This window comes from Amblyomma americanum, chromosome 5 (assembly GCF_052857255.1).
Source record: "Amblyomma americanum isolate KBUSLIRL-KWMA chromosome 5, ASM5285725v1, whole genome shotgun sequence".
Taxonomy (NCBI): Eukaryota; Metazoa; Arthropoda; class Arachnida; order Ixodida; family Ixodidae; genus Amblyomma; species Amblyomma americanum.
In genome coordinates this window covers 177155123-177169976 of record NC_135501.1, presented here as the reverse complement: position 1 = coordinate 177169976, position 14854 = coordinate 177155123, and the positions used below count along the sequence as shown (strand labels likewise).

The 14854-nt window shown below is 47.7% G+C and overlaps 1 protein-coding gene across 1 annotated transcript in view; it reads left to right on the top strand.

Annotated features, from left to right (window-relative positions):
• Positions 1 to 14051, top strand: part of LOC144134390 (uncharacterized) — a 40630-nt gene extending 26579 nt beyond the window's left edge. Inside the window, exons 10-12 of the mRNA XM_077667312.1 lie at positions 3439 to 3537; positions 13233 to 13544; positions 14035 to 14051. Coding sequence (XP_077523438.1) covers positions 3439 to 3537; positions 13233 to 13544; positions 14035 to 14051 — 428 coding nt within the window. The remainder of the gene's footprint in view (positions 1 to 3438; positions 3538 to 13232; positions 13545 to 14034) is intronic.
• Positions 14052 to 14854: the final 803 nt, after the last annotated feature.

The window sequence follows — 14854 nt, the reverse complement described above, 5'->3', positions numbered from 1 at the left end:
GTGTTAATTACACCAAAAAATTTCTAATTACGACCGAATAGGTTCTGCCGAAAAGAGTAGAATAGTGAAAAGTATTGGTGCAAAACGTACCTGCCGCACTCTAAATGCACAGGAACTGCTGTAAAAATGGATTGCGTGCGGCTTCGCTTAAAAGCCCCTGTGTTCTGTTAAAGCAATATTCGTCGTTTTGCAACGTAATTTCAATTCTTCACATTTGCTCTATTGCAAGCTCGCCTAAGAAGAATAAGTAATCTGCTCCAGCACATGATGTCATGTATTCAATGCATGTTGTGCGTGGCTATGTAAGAAATCTAGGCTTTTAACGAATAGGGTGGTCTTCGGTGTAATGCAGGTGAACTGGCAGGCACCTTGACTATTTTCACGTCGGCTTGTAGTCTTCGCGTATAAAAATTGTTTATAGATAGTCCATAGACTTCTTATATACTTTATTGCCCTCCTATAGATATTTCTTTTTATATATTCATAGTCTATAGGCTCTCTGTTAACAAAAGTCTACTAAAAGTGTATCGCCATAAATGTATAGATTCTCTATAGACTGTCACAGAATTTGTATTGCGCATAAACTGTTCCCTGAAGTTCGTCTATACCCTGTAGACTTTATGGACAGAAATCTATGTGCAATCTATAGACTGTCTGAAGAGCTTTCTGTAAGGGTTGTGACAAAAGTCCGCCGCGTTATGGGGGCGCAAAGGTGCTGTTGCAATGTGCGCATTCCTATATTTTTAAAAGCAGGCCATCTAGCCCTAGAGTATTTTCACGCTTAAGAGTAGGCTTTGCCTCTAGCGAGAGTGGAGCTAGCCGCCTGATAAAAAATTGCGCGTTCTTGCCGGGAACCAATAAAAAACGATGACTGAAGAGCTTAAAATAACCTACGCGTTCAATTCTTCATCGTTTATGCAGCGATATATTAGCAATGGCCGCACGTTGTATGTGTGGTTTGTGTATTAACTCCTGAGACGCGTTGCCTTCATAGCGGTTTTCTGCTGTCTCTCGGTTGTGTCATCGCCCCGCATTTAGAATATAGAATGTTAGAGAAGGTTGCTAACATTTTGCAGTGGCTCTGACAAAAGTGGAAAGCACTTCGCACAACGCAACAGCCCTCATTGTTCTTGCAACTTAATTACAGTGAAACGTCACGAATGGCACACAGTGGGGACAATAGGCCCTCGCTGTTTGCTCTACTTTTTACCGGCGATCAGCAGAAACCTAATATTTTTCAAGTTATTAGCGTTTAATAGCTACACTTCAGCGTATTGGTCAGTGCTTGTGCAGTCAGTCAATATGAAGCTGCTTCCTCTCGGGTTAACCTATTCGATTTGGGTGCTCTGGAGTACTTCACCTTTCAAGAATTCCGAATGAAATAAGTAACTGTAGTTGTATGTTTGGTTAATTTATCTGTCGCTGCTTTTTAATAAACAGGAGGTGATTGTTACTCCAAGAACAAGTGACTAGTTCTTTTTTGGATGGCGTGAAAGTGATAACCAATATGTTGATTCCGTGCCGCAGCTCCTCGCATGACACAATCTCTTGAAATTAGGATAGTTATCTTTGAACGCACGACCCTGCCACTCAGCTTGCTTGGCACGTAAATTTGCTGGGCGAATTGGTTCCAGTAATCCAAGCCTACACCGGCCCAGAGGGGGTCAAAGCAAGGAAGACTACATCAGTGACAGCGCAAGACGAACACGGACACGAGAGAAACTGAGAAACTCTCTTAACTATGCAAAAAGGTGAATTCCGCCGTCTCTGTCAGCAAATCCTGCGCTGTTAGGCACAGGCAGCCATTTGTGAAGTGCGCGAGAAACGTGGTGTACTCGATTCCATTGCCCTGCGGACGAGCCTACATTGGCCAAACAGGCAGGTGCCTCAACGAGAGGCTCATGGAACATAACAACAGCTTCATCGGGGCATCTCGTCATCTCGGCATACACTGCCGTGATTTCCAACAGCGCAAGGAACGTGGTCCTTCTTTGGGAGGAACCACCATCCTTCACAAGTACATAAGCAAAACAGCCAGGGAGATTGCTGAGGCTGCAGAGATTGCAAAAAAAAAAAAGGGATCACTGTGTCAGCACTCCATCATTGCTGTTAAGTGATAAGGAGCGTCATATCTTGCGAATTTCGGAATGAGTATTATGGCTTCGACGTTCTTGTGCGCGTACTGCTTTTTAGGTTTTTTAGCTTTTTGTTTTTTCCTTTTTTGTCGTGTGCAGAAAATGATGTGTTCGCTTGCGATGTGGCGCCGCTACCAGATGCTCATGAATGATTGTACCTTTTCGTTGCTGCGCATGTCCGCTGTACACCATATATAGTCGCTCGCACAGCAATAAACTTTTGTTGAAGTCGGCGCTTTGTGGTGTCTCCCCTCGTGTCCGTGTTCGTCTTGCGCTGTGAATGTTAGCATGAAGTACCAACTCGCCCAGCAACTGATTTTACATCAGTGAGTTTCGTCGTTCTAGCTGCCGTCCGTCTGTTACGCTGAAGCCAATAGCGTGTTTGGCAATCAACCTCCATACTGATTTCAACAGGATGAGGCACATTAAATACTGAGACGGGTGGTTTATCTGTGAAAACGTAGCTTTTCGCGACATTGGAAGTCTGATAAATGAATGGCATGAAGAGACACCATGTACAACGTTGTGGACCAGCTTCCCAAATGGCAATGATCAATCTGTTTCTGTTCACGTCAAGGTGGCTTTTTTTGTAGCGATAGCTACACTACGGTAGCATTTCAAGCCTTCAGCGTGGCGGCGCCGCCTCCCTATGGCTGCGCGCCACCAAGCGGTGGCTGCGCCGCCACGCTGTCACGTGGTTAGTCACGTGGTGCGGAGCAGCTGCCGGCGGCGCGGAGCCGCGGCTGATAACGTAGTTCGTCACGTGGTTGGTCACGTGACCACCGCCAATTTTTTCAGAGTTCTACACGCACCTACGCTTTTGCCTTAGCTACTTGAGCACAGTTCTTCGGTGCAAAGCGAAAGTAATCGCGTCGCTCTTAACTCAAGTGGCAGGCACCTTTCCTCCCGCGGAAACCAATGAATGGTTTTTTCATGCTTCTAGTTTTTCGCACTTTTTTTCTGAGCAACTTTTTCAGGGTTTGTGACATCATTTAGAGGCCCTTTGTGTTCCTGCAGGTCCGAACCATCTCCGCCGCTTTAAATACACGCACAGGATTCACCGTTTGATGTCTTAACTGACACTAGTGTGCAAGTGGATGCAAGTGCACTTTGCAGAATTACTGTTCGCGCTTTGTTTTTCTAACTACATTCTTGTTCCGGCCAGCAACTATAAAGAGGTGCGCGATTCGTTTCCTCTCTTATTTAATGGCACAAACCGGAGCCTGTCAGAACAGTTTTGCAGGTTGGTATAGTGCCGGTCTCTCTGGAGCTACAAAATGCCCTCGTATTTTTTATACTGCAGTGATGAAGCATGTCGCAAATCTCTGGAAGCGTGGATTTCACACCGTGCTTGGAAATGTGGGGACCCTCGGAACCTTCACGGATGGTTACGTTTCAAATGGTGCGTTCTGGTTTACAGTTGACTGCCCGTTAAGAACATGCGCTGCAGGTAAATAATCCTAGGTCCTTTAGAGGCGTCAGCATCCTACTAAAACATTCCAAATGAGCCACTCGTATGGATATATGGAAATATGGAGTCCACGAGATATGGGAAATATTTAGAAATCCGTATCTAGTCTGTACAGAATCCATAAGTATTCCACATAATTTCTTTGCGATTTTCTTGACATCCATGACTTGACATCATCAGAAATCCGTATGATTCGATACGTATTTCAATACAGTTCATACCGACTCCATATGTTCTATACTGACTCCGTAAAACTTCTTATTGAATCACATAAAATTATAAAACTCCTTATATGGAAACTTGCAGTAGGGCATGGAGTATACATCTAGCACCTTTCAGTGTTTTAAATTTTCAGTTGAGTGCAAGAGAGGGGCAAAATTTCTCTTTGGTCGTTATATCAACACAATTATCGGTTGTTGAGCTCAGCACTCAACGCAATTTTCGTTTTGTTTTCTTTTATTGGAAATCATCACCATTATGGCACTCTTGTGTTACCCCTCAAGGAATGAAATTCATGATAATTATGCACCTTAGGCGGCAAGGCGTGTTTGGGCTCTTAATATAATTTAACCCATAGGTCGCGTCAGCTGCATTTTGAAGATGAAACGTGAAAACGCCGGTGCGCTGTGTGAGGACGCTGCATGTTAAAAAACTCTGGCTAATCGAAATTATTCCGAAGCCCCCTGCAACTGCGTCTTGCACAGCCTAACTATCGCTTTGAAACGCGAAACAAAGCATTGCACCGTGTATTACCGTCAGATTCGTATATCAAGTGTGGGTTCAACTCTAAACACACGGCCGTTACCCTTACTTGGGCGCTAAGAAAATGGGGCTGCATAAGATAGCAACAGCAGTTTGAAGCGAAAATCTTCACTAGCTTGGTAAAACAGTCGGCGCGTAGGCTGAAGAATGTCCTTGAACGACCTTCAGCCCAACCACGTTAGCCGTGTATGATCATATGTGGTACAGTTATGGTGTCGCAACCCTTGACCCCTGAACTTGACCTATGACCTTTAGTTGACCTTTGAGATTTGGGCTGACCGTTGACCTTAAGAACATCCAACGGGGTGATGTAAAGCCACGTGTTGACATCCGATGGGGGTGTCAAAAGACCACGTGGTACCACGTCATAGCCACGTGGTCATTGTCTATATAGATAACGGCTGTCGCGACCGTGTAACGGAGCTGCCAAGGGCGAGCCTCAGAGGATTAGCAAGCGTCATTGCTTTCCGCTGAATTCCAGGATTAGCCAACTTAAGCCACTGCGAATTTTTTTACATTTAGTTATGTGAATACGGCTCCTTTGATACCCACGATGGGTCGTGCTCTGTTGGACTCACTACGGCAGAGCGGATCTTTGTGATTTCAGCGGCCAGAGCGAACTGCCACATGTGAAGCAGAACGCACGAATCCTGTAATGCCACAACCTTAATTGAGAGTCCCATGGGACCAGTCAGCATGATAATTTCAGGGGAGCAATATCACATCACAAAAACGTATTCACAGCACGAAACTGAAGGAGCAGAAAATGCTCGGAAAATGGGAGTACGTTATGACATGCGTAATAAGGAAGCTAAATGTCACTAAGAGCAAAGTAAGCATAGCGCAACATTTCTCTTCATTTTTGTTGCTGGTGTTCTTTGATGGGAAATTGTTAGCGTAATCATTTTCTGGCTGAATGATAAGTGATTAAAGAGAAAAAAAAAGAAGCTGCAAGCCACCAGTGGGTTCCACCCTTATAAAATGACCTATAGACAGTCTACAGACATATTATAGACTCTATTGCGTTCCTTTGGATTTTTCTTTTAGTGCATTCATAGGCTATAGACGGTCTATCCACAAAAGTTTACTAAAAGTGTACGGCCTTAAATCTATAGCTGGTCGGTAGACTGTCTATAGGATTTGTATTGCCTATAGACTGTTCTCTAGGGTTTCTCTATAGAGATACTATAGTGTTTATAGACACAAGTCCATGGACAGCCGACGTACTGTCCAAAGAAATTTGTGTAACGGCATGACCACAACCTCCACATGTCACGTACGGTGCTCTACCAACTCAGCTATGACGGGCAGCTGTTGTTGTTAGTGGCTACTTATCATAACATAACAATGGAAGGAAACGGTGTTGCTAGCCATGGCATATGCCATCGAAACCTGAAGCACCTGAGCGGCGGCTAGTGGAGGGAGAAGGAAAAGATTGGGAGGAGTGATAGTGAGAAATAATAGTGGTAGGGGGTAATAGACACTATGTTCAAATACACAATAAGAAATAAATGTGGGGTGCTGCGCCGCGCATCATAGGAGTACTCGGCGGCTGTCCACTTTTCTACTTTCTAAACTCGACCGCGGCGGACGCTTTTCAATCGATGCGAAACGCTAAGGCGCCCGTGTGCTGTGCGGTGTCAGTGTACGTTAAACATCCCCAGGTGGTCGAGATTATTCCGGAGCCCACCACTACACTACGGCACCTAGTTCTTCCATTCCTCACTCACTCACTCCTTTATCCCTTCCCTTGCGGCGCAGTTCACGTGTCCGCTGATATGTGAGACAGATACCGCGCCATTTGCTTTCCTCAAAAACCAATTTTCAATAAAACGCTGGTGCCCCTTGACCCGTCCAGCCTAACCCTAGATGTGTGCATTGCGACGCCTGCCGAGGAGACCGCCAGTCGCTCGACCACAAACGTAACCACGGAGCTGCAGCTTCTTGCTTTCGACCAGGGTTAACCAGAGCGAAATCAGCAATTTCCGGGGGGGGGGGGGGGGGGGGGAGGAGATGGCGCAGTATCTGTCTCATATCTCGGCGGAGACCTGAACCGCGCCATAAGGGAAAGAATAAAGGAGGAAGTGAAAGATTAGAACGGAAGAAAGAGGTGCCGCAGTGGAGGGCTCCGGAATAATTTCGACCACCTGGAGATCTTTAACGTGCACTGACATCACACAGGTGTCTTTGCGTTCGCCTCCACTGAGACGCGGCCGCCGCGGTCGGGTTTGAACCCGGGTACACCGGATCAGTAGCCGACACCGCTAACCACTGAGCCACCACGGAGCCTCAGTCTCGCTTTCATGTACATACGTGGCGTTGGTTTCTAACTGCAAAAACCGGCTTTGATTGCCTTCCGCACCCTGGATAGGCAGCGCTCCCACCCTGCTACCCTGGCAGGTGTCAGTTAATGGTTGACCGTTAGAGGCTGGTCACCCATGAGTACGTCTGCCTATTGCTATGATGACGCGTCAGCGGTGTCTGACGCTCTTAAAGCGGACTTTGTGTAATCAAAATCAATTTCATTAACTTTAATTAAGAAAATAGCCGCCTTTTGAATCGTAGAGGGTGCGAAGAAACCAGGAATCTATGCGGCCTCTTTGTGCTCAGCTGTCGTATGACATAACCACTGAGCCATCTCGGCGGGCGCACGCCTAATGTGCTCAGCGATTGAAGGGAAGCCGAACGAAAGTTGTGTGCAGGAACTGAACGAATGAGATTCGCTTATTATCGACTGTCCGGACACCGTATAGTATCTGTTACGGGTCCAATTGGACTTATTTTTGGAAATGTGGCGGAGAGTTTCAAGGATGCTCCACTCCCGCCACCGGTTGGTCCGGTATTGCACTACCTCCGGCATCGGCCTTGTTTTAGCGCGTCTTTGCTATCCTGTCTTTCTATCCCATCTTTCAACTCTCCTACTGTCTGCACGTGGTAGCGATTGTGGCTCGGCCTAAGCCAGTGTGCAGGCCTGTGCACTTTCCTTTTCTTTCTTCCTGGCAACAACAGACAGACAGACGAATGAGATGCTGACAGTCTGGAGGGCTCATTTTTCTAAGAAAGGCAATCCTTGCCGGCAAATTTAATCGGGATTTTCTCGCAATGGATGGAAGAAATAATAAAGGACTGATGAGTTGAGTGAGGCGTTGTAGTTTAATTTGATCTCTTTCTTCTTAGTCGCATAGAAACCTTTTTCTTTCGCTCAGCTCTTGCTCATTGCATTGGTGCGGCAGCGTGTGTTTTTCAGGAAGACAAGGCGGCTATGTTTCTTGGAGATGCTTAGCTCCGTGAGCGGTATGATGTTAGGTATGCCCACGCTGTCCAGAATTTCACAAACATGATTTCTAATGTGGGCGGAAATGAAATACGGGACTCGTCTAGCAATATCTTATGAAAGCGTGACTTGTCCCATTTGAAGAAAGTAGGGTGACGTCATAAGCGGCCGCATGACATGCACACACAGCAAACGTAGCACCGCCACTTCAATCCTAGACGTACGCCGCAGGCATAGACCGGAACATATGACCATTTAAAGCCACACAGAATGAAATCAATCAATCAATCAATCTTTATTCAGTATTCTTTTGCGTGTGACAAAAGAATTGCAACGACAAGAACTCAACCAGCTGCGGTGGCTGAGTGGTTGGGGGCTCGGCTGGTGTGCCTGATTATCCGGGTTAGAATCCGACCGCGGTGGCCGAGTTTCGATTGAGGCGAAACACGAAAAAAAATTATAAAGGCCTAGCTCTGTTAGGCCAGGATATACGTAGCGTAAGCGCGCCGGCATCAAGTTCGGAAAAGTTAATATATGAAATGCGCGCATTCACTACTTGCGCTTTAATTCACGGTTAAACGTACGTACAGCCGTCGTGTTGGAGTGGAAGCGTCTCCGCCTCAAAGGCCCTGGATCGATTCCCAGCCTCGACACAGGGCTTTTTTTATTCAGTGAGTGTGCGGGGAGCTGGCCACGTGGTCGGTCACCTGGTGCGGATCAGATGCCGGCGGGGCGGCGCTAGAGTGGCTAGAACTTTTTCGAGCCACCCTAGTGGCGCCGTGGCTGGTCACGTGGTGCGGTTTCCAGAGGATGCGCAGACCAGCGAGGTGCACGCGGTGGCTTCGGCGCGCCAGCTGTAAGCTGTGAGACGTCACTGCTCGTCGCGCATGCGCAGCACGGCTTTTCAGGAACCACGCGAAACTTCTCAACCTCGGCCAGTGTAGCTTACGCTACAAAATAAGAGGCTGCGTTTCGATGGAGGCGAACCGATAAGGTGCCCGTGTACTGTGTGATGCCACAGCACGTTAAAGATCCCCAGGTGGTCAAAATTATTCCGGAGCCCTCTACTGCAGCACCTCTTTCTTCCTGTATTCTTTCACGTCCTGTATCTTTTTCCTTACAGCGCGGTTCAGGTGTCCTCCGATATTTGAGAGAGGTACTGCGCCATTTCCTTTCCCCAAAAGGCAATTATCAATTTTCAAGTTGTTAAGCAGACAAGTGGAATTGAAAATTGGCTTTTGGTTAAAGAAAATGGCTCAGTATCTGTCTGACGTATCGGCGGACACCTGAACCACGCCGTAAGGGAAGAGATAAAGGAGGAAGTGAAAGATTAGAAAAGAAGAAAGAGGTGCCGTAGTGGAGGGCTCCTGAATAATTTTGGCCACCAGGGGATCTTTAACGTGCACTGACATCGCGCAGCATAGAGGTACCTTTGCCTTTCGCCGCCATTGAAACGCTAAGGCCCCCGTGTGCAGTGCGATGTCAGTGGTTCCCCAGGTGATCGAAATTATTCCTGAAAGCCTTTCCCCGTCCTCAGTCTCCCTTTTTGTAGCGAGAGCTACACTGGGCTACCACTCGAGCATTTCGCGGTTCATGCGAGAGGCCAGTTGCGCGCATGCGCCGTTACCATGCCTATCGGAAAGGAGCCGTGGGTGCGCCGCGCACTTTCCGGTACATGGGAGAGGCCAGTTGTGCGCATGCGCCGTTACCATGGCAACCGGAGAGGAGCAGTGGGTGCGCTACGCGCTTCGTCGCTGCTGTCGCCGAGGACGCGCGCCCGCTCCACCGTCAAATGTGAATGTGACGTCATGCGGATGAGCAGTTGTGCGCATGCCCCGATACTATCGTTACGAGAGAGCCTACAGCTGCACCGCGCTCCTCACCACCGCCTTGCCGCACGCCGCTCTATCACCAGAACCCCGCGTCGCCACATGCGCAGCATTGCGTATAAATGGCGGAGATGTAATCGGCGGCTTTATCGCAACGCTTGATATGGATGCACAGAAGGAGAGTCCAGCCGCTGCTAAACGGAGGCATGGACAAGAGAACAATTACTCTTCGGATTCCTAGGTTGTCACTGGCAATTGGCTACTCAACAAACAGAGAATGGGCGTCAGAAGGTGAAGAGAGCAGCGGAGACGCCCAAACAGATAGAGGAATGCCTTCCCAAACGGAGACGCCAGACTGCCGAGCGTAATAGACGCCGCATAGCCGCCGAGATGGAGCCTATGGAAGGCGTCAGTCAACGGGAACCAACCGAAGAGAATGTGAGGACCCGTAGTGTGAGTTATCACACCATTCGAGTTTGCGAAAGGGCATCTGCGACCCGGACATTTGAAGCAGACTTTGTGAACAATCCGTTTGGACACATTTCTGGTGTGTGCGATAGACTGTGGCACCAAAAGGACTTGACACCAGTGGGTAATCTAATGTATGACACTGCGTTTGGCAATACCGGAGCAACAAGCTCAATCAGGGAAACGTACCTTCCGCTACGTATTTCTTGACATAGCGGAGCTAAGCCACTGCCAATTTTTGTTTCTGTTATTTCCTGTAACTTTAGTTGCCCTTATTGTTTCTATATATTTTCATTTTTGTTTTTCCTTGTTTTACTGTTTCTTTCTTATTTATCTCGTTTTTTTATTCCTGCTTTATTTAATTACATATACGTTGGTTCAGAGCTGTTGCTTAATCAACATTTCAATTTTTGCTCTATTTACCACACAGCCTACGATGGACAGTTGGCGCGGACAACTTCCGTCTACAGCTTCCATCCACACCACTCACGAGCCCAGAAAGGCTTTCGCCTCAAAATTTAGCTTCTGTTTAACTAATAATGGACCAGGGGCTGTATGGTGCAACTGTCACAAATAGTGTCAAAAGTTATTCACAATGACGTCGAAATGACGAAACGATGGGACGTCACCGCTTCACGCAAAGAGGAATCAGCCAATTACAGCAGGGCGGCGCCCCGAGCGCGTTTATTTGCACGGCGAGGTGCAGTCTGCTAAATTTTTTGTAAAAAGACTCAAGAAATACGCAGCCATAAAAGTAACTAATATTTTATTTTGCTAAAAGATTGTGCTTAAACTTGTAAAATATTAAGCAAAAAAAAAAAGCGTTCGAAGATGTACTTTTAAATTTGCTGGTGGGTAACTTCTGCTGCCGCGGGGATGCGCTGACGGCGGTAAAACGTCAAGCCGCTTTGCACGAAAGCAGCCGATTCCATGCCGTGTTATTGTTTTTTACGCGACGTCTGAAATCAAGCTACTGTGCGGTTGACTGAAGTGTGCAGAAAATTTTGAACGATTGCAGTGAAGGCTACGTGCCTACCAAGCGAACTTGCAAGAAGCACTTGGTACGAAAAAAAAAGCTTGTTGAAGTCTGTGTTTTTCGGTTCTTTCGATCGATGGCAACAATGCCAAAATGAGAGATGTTGCAGTGTGTCATGTGTAGTCTGTTTCTTTTCCCTTGGGAAACAGAAGACGACCACGAAGTGCGATTTCCTGGGAAAAATAAAGTGCTTTGCCAGCATAAGCGTGTTTTATTTATGTGGCACAGAGGTGACCGCGGGAACCCACCCCTTCTGCGTGCTAACTTTGCAGATCGCCTCCAACACCTGCCGCACGCATTTGCTTACCATCGGTTGTGCGATGCCGACGTGCGCCCCGTAACCAACGGCAGCTTGAAAGCCGCCGGTGGCAAAGAACCTCAGTACACACAGCACCTGCCGCCGCACCGACAGCGCGTTCGCACGCAAACCTCCCAGTTAATTGGTTTTTTTCTTGGGGGGGGGGGGAAGGAAATGGCGCAGTATCTGTCTCATATATCAGCGAGTTCGTCGCATAGCCACTCCACCATCTCCTTCTCCAGTCGAAAATGCGTCGAAACAGCTCGTCCGGCAAGTCAAACGTAGTCTAAGGCCTCTTCCTGAGCCCTCCTTCGCCGCTGCTCGCACTGGCAAGGCCGGCTCAGTCGTATCGCCGTGTACACAACCGCCATTTTCTGTCAAAAACGCAACGGTCAAATTTACCGCCTCGAGACTGTCACAAAAACTGTGAGTTAGCGCCAGCATAATTAGGTGTGCAAGGTCACCACTTCTGCCAGATCCGTGACGTAATCTGCATCCACCCGTGACGCAAAAAGGCAAAATTTTTGCCGGCCACGACCGACCAATAGGAGCGAGGCTAATTGACACCTTTTTGACAAGTTTTTGACAACTTTGCTAATTGAGAGTTGCGTAATCCGGTCCCTGGTTTGAGGGCGCAAACTGTGGTGTGTGGCACAACTAGACGCGGCATGGCGTCTGTAACGTTGAGTGCGTTCCGCACACTGGATAGGCGGGGCTTTCACCCTGCCGCCCTAGCTGTTAAATTATTGGTTTATCGCGAGAGGTTGGTCACCCGATTAATGCTGCAGCTTATTGCTGCAGTGCCGCTTCTGCCACAACATTGTCGCCGCTCCGCTAATGCATGCAGCGCACGTCTTTCTCTCTCTCTCCCACCACCGCTAAGTACCTGAAAGCGCATATGAAGCGTCCACTGCCCCAGGGGGCCAGTTATGCTCCCTTCCTTTCCTCAAAATTATCGGCCTCCAGAACCTTGTCAAAGCCAGCGCCAACCCAATGACCGCCGACAGCTTTCGCTTTGTTTATCCTGGATTAGCTGAGCTAATCTACATTCATTTCCCAAAGTGCAGGGACATGGCGCAGCACACAGCCGCCTGTTGCGTGAAGCGTCCATCTAAATGCGGCCCCTGCGTCTGGGATTCAATCTAGGTTCTTCGGCTCAGCAGCTGAGTGTCCCATCTTCAAAGCCACCTCACCGGTTTTTCCCTTGTGGTCATTAGTGCATATTCGCCTTCAACTTTCGGTAATCCTCCGCGCGCGCATTGGCTGCGTGTGGCCCGGGAAACGATGGGAGCGTCACGAAATCGCGACGAGTGATGTGTGTGATGGATGCGGTGCAGTGGAAACACTGGAGCACCTGCTCCTTCGCTGTGCCGCGTTCGCCAATGCTCGCCGCGATATGCGTGCGGCCTATAAGGCGCTGGGTATACTACCAGACTCCCTCAAGACGCTATTGTGGCCGCAGGGCTGTGCACGCACCCGTGAGAGAACCTTGGTGAGCCTCTCCGAATTCCTCGAACAGACGGGCTTGGCTTCCCGTCTGTTCTCCGCCGGGACGATTAACAACTGGACGCCCCACTCCAGTTGTAGTCAACATAGTGCTGTGCCCTTGTGTTTTTATTTCTCCGTCATGAACTAATCACGCGCACAACATGGACACATTTCTTATTGTGGCAGTAGTTTGTGTATATTGCACCTCCTCCTATCCTTTTTTCCTGAACCCTCACCTCTTTCAATTCATTTGTTCATTCTGCCTGATATATTTAATATCCTACCCCAGCTCAGGTGTTTCAGTATATATGGCAGATGCCGGTACTAGCAAAAATCTTTTCCTTCCTTTTTATTATTATTTTAATGAAACCACTTACTAATTAAACCGTCGGTGACTATGAACTCGATGGCCTGAGGACCAGGATTTGTTCCAGCTGTACTAATCAAAACATGCGCGTTCGCGTTTTCTAGATGAATGGGTGCGCCTGATCGCGGAAGCCACCTCCAACAGGGTGAAAGCTCAGAACAGCGTTGAGGTGCAAGGCAACGCAACGCAACTTGTGGTGTTGCTGCTGGACCGGAACCTGATGGCGCGCAATGATTCTCGGCTTCTAATTTCTTGGAGTCTTGTTCACCAGCTCCTTCCATTCGCCAATGGCGAGATGATGAACTCGGAAGCTCTGACCAAATCTCACGGCCAGGAAGACCACGTCACGGATTTCTGCTACAAACACGTCGTCCGCGTGATGCCCCTGGCTGTCTCCCAGCGTTACTTCAGCACAGGTTCGTATGACAAACATCTTTTACTTTTCCACAAACCATGTCCACCAATTTCAGACAAAAATGTTTCAATATTGCAAAATTGTAAGATACTTTTACCAAAATAATGACGGCAATGGTTCAATCTTGAGATATGTAGCAAAACCTTTCTTTTACAGCGTTTGCATCTATCGCACCGAACATTTATGATTCCTTTAAAAAACCATTAGGGAACGCTATTGTCTATAGCGAAAACGTTAATAGAAAAAATTTAAGGCTTCTATCGGGTGATCTGCAGATATATTGATTCTTACAATTAAACCTTGCATTACATGAAAAAAATTGCGTTGATTAAACGTTTCTATGTGAAAAATGCTTTTTGTCCAGAATAGCTGGATATGCCGAACGTCTATTGCAGTAGTTCATGGTGGTTTTATTGCTCGTGCTCATTCAGTCTTATGAGTTGCGCTTCGTTCTCTTTTCAATTCAGTAACGTGTAATGCTTCACACGCAGTCCCCATCATGACATAGCTTAGGTCAGTGTATAACAATGCGAAGAGATAAGCAAAGTATAGAAAGGGGGTGACATAGCGTCCGCCTGTGAAGTGATAGCATATGAAACCGCTTTATATGTCTTTATATGAAAAAAAAACACGTACCGATAAGTTAACTTGAAGCCGGACCGAGAAAGATTTGCTAAATGAGGAATCCATGGTCCGTGCGAAAAATGTAAAAAAAGGCATCCGTGGGTAACTCTCGGAAGCGTTGTGTATCCTGGGTAACCGCATATGATTGTCCAGGATATGTCTTCACTTTATCGCTTAGTTTACTCATTTACGAGAAGAGAAAATATAGAAGATATAAAGAAAAGTTCTTAACTAAGCAGTCGTGAGGCTGAGAGGAACACCCTCGAGCGCGGATGTCGTCAAAGAATCTCGCTTCTAACCCAGCTCTCATCGGCTGCGAAGGCGACAGAATTACGCCCTTCCAACGCATCACCACCCGCCGCGGTGGCTCAGTGCTTAGAGCGCTTGGCTACTGATCCGGAGCTCCGGGTTCGAATCCGACCGCGGCGGCTGCGTTTCGACGGAGGCGAAACGCTAAGCCGTCCGTGTGCTCTGCGATGTCAGTGCACGTTAATGATCCCCAGGTGCTCGAAATTATTCCGGAGCACACGCGCGCCTTAGCGTTTCGCCTCCATTGAAACGCAGCCGCCGCGGTCAAGTTCGAAACCGGGAACTCTGGCTCAATAGACGAGCGCCCTAGCCACTGAGCCACCGACACGTGTAGACATTGGAACAATAATAATAATAATTGGTTTTGGGGAAAAGGAA